A 3,490-nucleotide genomic window follows, 5' to 3' on the forward strand; every position below is an offset into this window, starting at 1 on the left:
GAAGAATGGAAGTGACAGAGACAGCAGAAAGACAGAGACACAGGAAGGAAAAGAGGGACAGAGAGCGGAGAGAAAGTGACAGAGAGACAGCGAGAGACGGTCCGGCCGGGACGGGCAGAGCCGGGCAGAGCCGGACAGAGCCGGACAGAGCCGGCCGCTGTCAAAGGCTGCGCTCGGACACGGCCGCCCCCCGCCCCCCGCCCCGGTCTTTCTGCTCCCCACGGAGCGGCCTCAGCCCACGTCTCTCTGTCTCCTCCTCTAGGGGTCTCTGTCTCTCGGTATCTCGCTGTCTCAGCCCGTGTCTCCGTCCCTCCCGGTCTCCGGGTGCCTCGTCCCCACGGAGGCTCCTCCCCCCGCGGCCTCCCGGGCCGAGCAGACGTAGGACGAGCCCGGGGACCCGGCCCGCAAGGGCCCGCCCGGAGCCGGAGCCGCCGCCCCCCGCGCCTCGCTCGGCGCCGCGGCCGCCAGCCTCACCTGCGTGTCCGCCGCCATCCTGCCGGCTCTGACCCCGGAACCGTTTCCGGCTCACATCCGGGTCACCAGAGAGCCGCCACCGCCACTACCTCTCCACGCACACGCCCCCCAGCCGAGCCCCAGGAGGCGGGGCCGGTCACCATGGAGACGCCGGAGCCCAGCCCCGGCCGGCGAGCTTTGCCCGGCAGCCCCGAGGACACCTGGGAGCTCTCCGGCGGGAGCCCGCCCCCTGCTGCGCTGGCGTGGGCGGGGACAAACCGGACGGTTGACGACTATGCCCCTGAAGATCGCCGGGTTGGGGAGCCCGCCACCTGATGGGTCACCTGGAGGTTGTTTTAGCTGTTGGGAAATTTTACGAAGCTCATATCATGCAAAGCAGTTTGCAAACCTCGAAGTGTTCTAGAAATGTCCTGCGGGAGGAAAGTGTGCACACTTCATCTCCAGCCTCCGCGCCTTGGCAAGGGGCTAGGATCAACCAATCAGTCAACATTTATTAAACGCCTACTATATAGCAGACACTGTGCTAAGTGCTCGGGATGCAAAAAGAGGCCAAAGACCATCCCTGCTTCAAGGAGTTTGCAATCTAATGGGGGAGACAACGAGCAAACAAATATGTACAAACGAGCTATTTGCAGAATAAGTAGAAAATAATGAAGAGGGAAAGTGCTATAATTAAGAGGAATTGGGAGAGGCTTCTTGTAGAAGGTGGGATTTTAGTTGGGACTTAAAGGAAGCCCGGCAGGTCAGTAGTTCGAGCAGAGGAGGAAGAGCATTGCAAGGCAGGGGGGCAGCCAGAGAGAATGCCCAGAGAGGAGAGGGGGAGGGTCTGGTTGGTGGAACAAGCACCACGTCCTCCCCTCCAAAGCTTCTCTCCAGACTCAGCTAAAGCAGACCCTTCATGAAGCCTTCCTTCCCATAAGTTCTTGTATTTGGTACATATCTCGTATCCATCTGTGGGTTACTGTTGTCTGTCCTTATAAAGGGATTTTAGTGAAAGTCCAGGATTCCTATCCAGACCTGGTCTCCTGACTCAATCTCTACCACTATACCTCACTGCCCCTGGCAAATCCAGAAACATTCACTCCCCAAACAGAATTTTTTAAAATTCCAAAGCACCTTTTTCTTTGGACATTGTGAGACATCGTGAAAAGTATCATTGCTGTGTTATTTATGGGAGAGCAAACTGAATCTCAGAGGCCTGAGGTCAGGCAGCTGTAGGGGAGGAGCCAGGATTCAAGCCCAGGACTCCTGACTCCCACTGCCTTAGCTTTCTTTCCAAGTTTAAATAGGACTCAGAAAGTCCTGTTAACTAGTGCTTAGAGGCCCAGTGGCCTATTGCTGTTTTCAGGGCTTGTGTTAAATAAAAGAGAGGAGGGTACACATGATTCACCCACAAAGGCAGTCTATACAGTGGACACTTTTTTTCCCTTTGCCTTTTTTTGCATTTTCATCACTCAGCGCTTTGCACACAGCTGGGTGGTGCAGTAGATAGAACACTGAGCCTGGGGTCAGGAGAAACTCAAGTTCAAATCTGACCTCAGACACAAGTTGTGACCCTGAGCAAGTCACTTTGCTCGTTTCCTCAACTAAGGATAATAATACCATCCTCCCTGAGTTGTAGTAAAGATCTTATAGCTGTAAAGGCCTTACCAATACTTGACATATAGTAGGTGCTGATAGGAATGTTTAAAAATGTTAGCAATTATTAGTAGTGGGTAAACTTGGTGAAGTGGATAGAGGGCTGGACCTAGAGTCTGGAAGACCTGCATTCAAATGTGGCCTCAGATACTCACTAGCTGTATGACCCTGGATAAGTCACAACTCATGTGCCTCAATTCCACATCAGTAAAATGGGGACACACTGGAGAAGGAAATGGCAAACCATTCCAGTATACTTACCAAGAAATCATGGACAAAATCCATGGTAATCACCTAGTTGGACAAGACTGAACAATTAGCATTTTTAAAAAAATGTTTTGAGGGACACAGCTTCAAGTTTATATCCTAAATATTATTTTCTCCCAGTGTTCCCCATAATCTGGTCCCATTCCCAGCTAACAATTTCCAACCTGGTTCAAATCCCAGCTGATACTTAACACCTGCTCACTACCTTATGCAAACTGTCTCATCAGCAAAATGACCGTGTGGACATTTAAAGCTCCTTCCAGCACCTGAAAGATCTTGGAAACAGAATCCAAGAATTGACCCTCAAGCTCGCTCCCAAAGCAATAGCCTCACCTTCACCAGTGCCAACCTGCAGAGCCCCAAGGCTGTCTCGGCCTATTCCTGGGCCTCCTCCTTTGGAGGCTAAATACACAGCAGGCCCTTCGCAAATTCTTAATCCCATAAACACAAGGCAACTTCCATTAATGCTGAATGAGCACCAGTTACAACAAAATGTTTAAAGCAGAACATTTTGTAGTAAAGAACAAAAAGTAAAGTTCACGCCCATCCATTAAGGAATGGCTAAACAGGTACGTGGTAGACAAAATACTTCTTTTATGAATCTTATAAATGGGCAAGACTGCGAAGCCATGAAGTGGTGCAAAGTGAAGCAAGAAGAACCAGAAAAAATACCTAACACTGCCATCACTGATCAGCATGCTCCCTCCCTTCTCAGCACAGGTGAGGACTTACGGCTCCAGGTACAAAAATCGAGACTTCGTCGATTTGCTCCATAAAGGATGGAGATGATACAAAGACAAGCAACCAATAAGGATCCACAGGTACACAGCTGGACAGATGGCAGCAGCGATTCCTAGAGATCCTGGCTCATACGTGCATCACCATCATCCTCTCACACAAACTACCCGAGTATCAAACACTGGAAAAACCACCCTACGTCACCCCCTTTTGTCATGCTTTCACAAGACTTTCACCAACACCACCCTATTCCTCAGAAAGTTGGTAATAGGCACAAAGGACTTTGCAATGATTATTTCACGTTATCCCCATTTTATAGACTTAACAGTTTATAAATTCTTGAGATTGGAAGTATAAACACAAGAAGCAGAGG

General features: G+C 50.5%; 1 protein-coding gene across 1 annotated transcript in view; it reads right to left on the bottom strand.

Annotated features, from left to right (window-relative positions):
• Positions 1-492, bottom strand: part of GCN1 (GCN1, eIF2 alpha kinase activator homolog) — a 60,891-nt gene extending 60,399 nt beyond the window's left edge. The window contains exon 1 of the mRNA XM_027862748.1: positions 475-492. Coding sequence (XP_027718549.1) covers positions 475-492 — 18 coding nt within the window. The remainder of the gene's footprint in view (positions 1-474) is intronic.
• Between the last annotated feature and the right edge of the window lie 2,998 nt (positions 493-3,490).

The sequence above is a fragment of the Vombatus ursinus genome, unplaced genomic scaffold (assembly GCF_900497805.2).
Source record: "Vombatus ursinus unplaced genomic scaffold, bare-nosed wombat genome assembly UNPS02001287.1, whole genome shotgun sequence".
Taxonomy (NCBI): Eukaryota; Metazoa; Chordata; class Mammalia; order Diprotodontia; family Vombatidae; genus Vombatus; species Vombatus ursinus.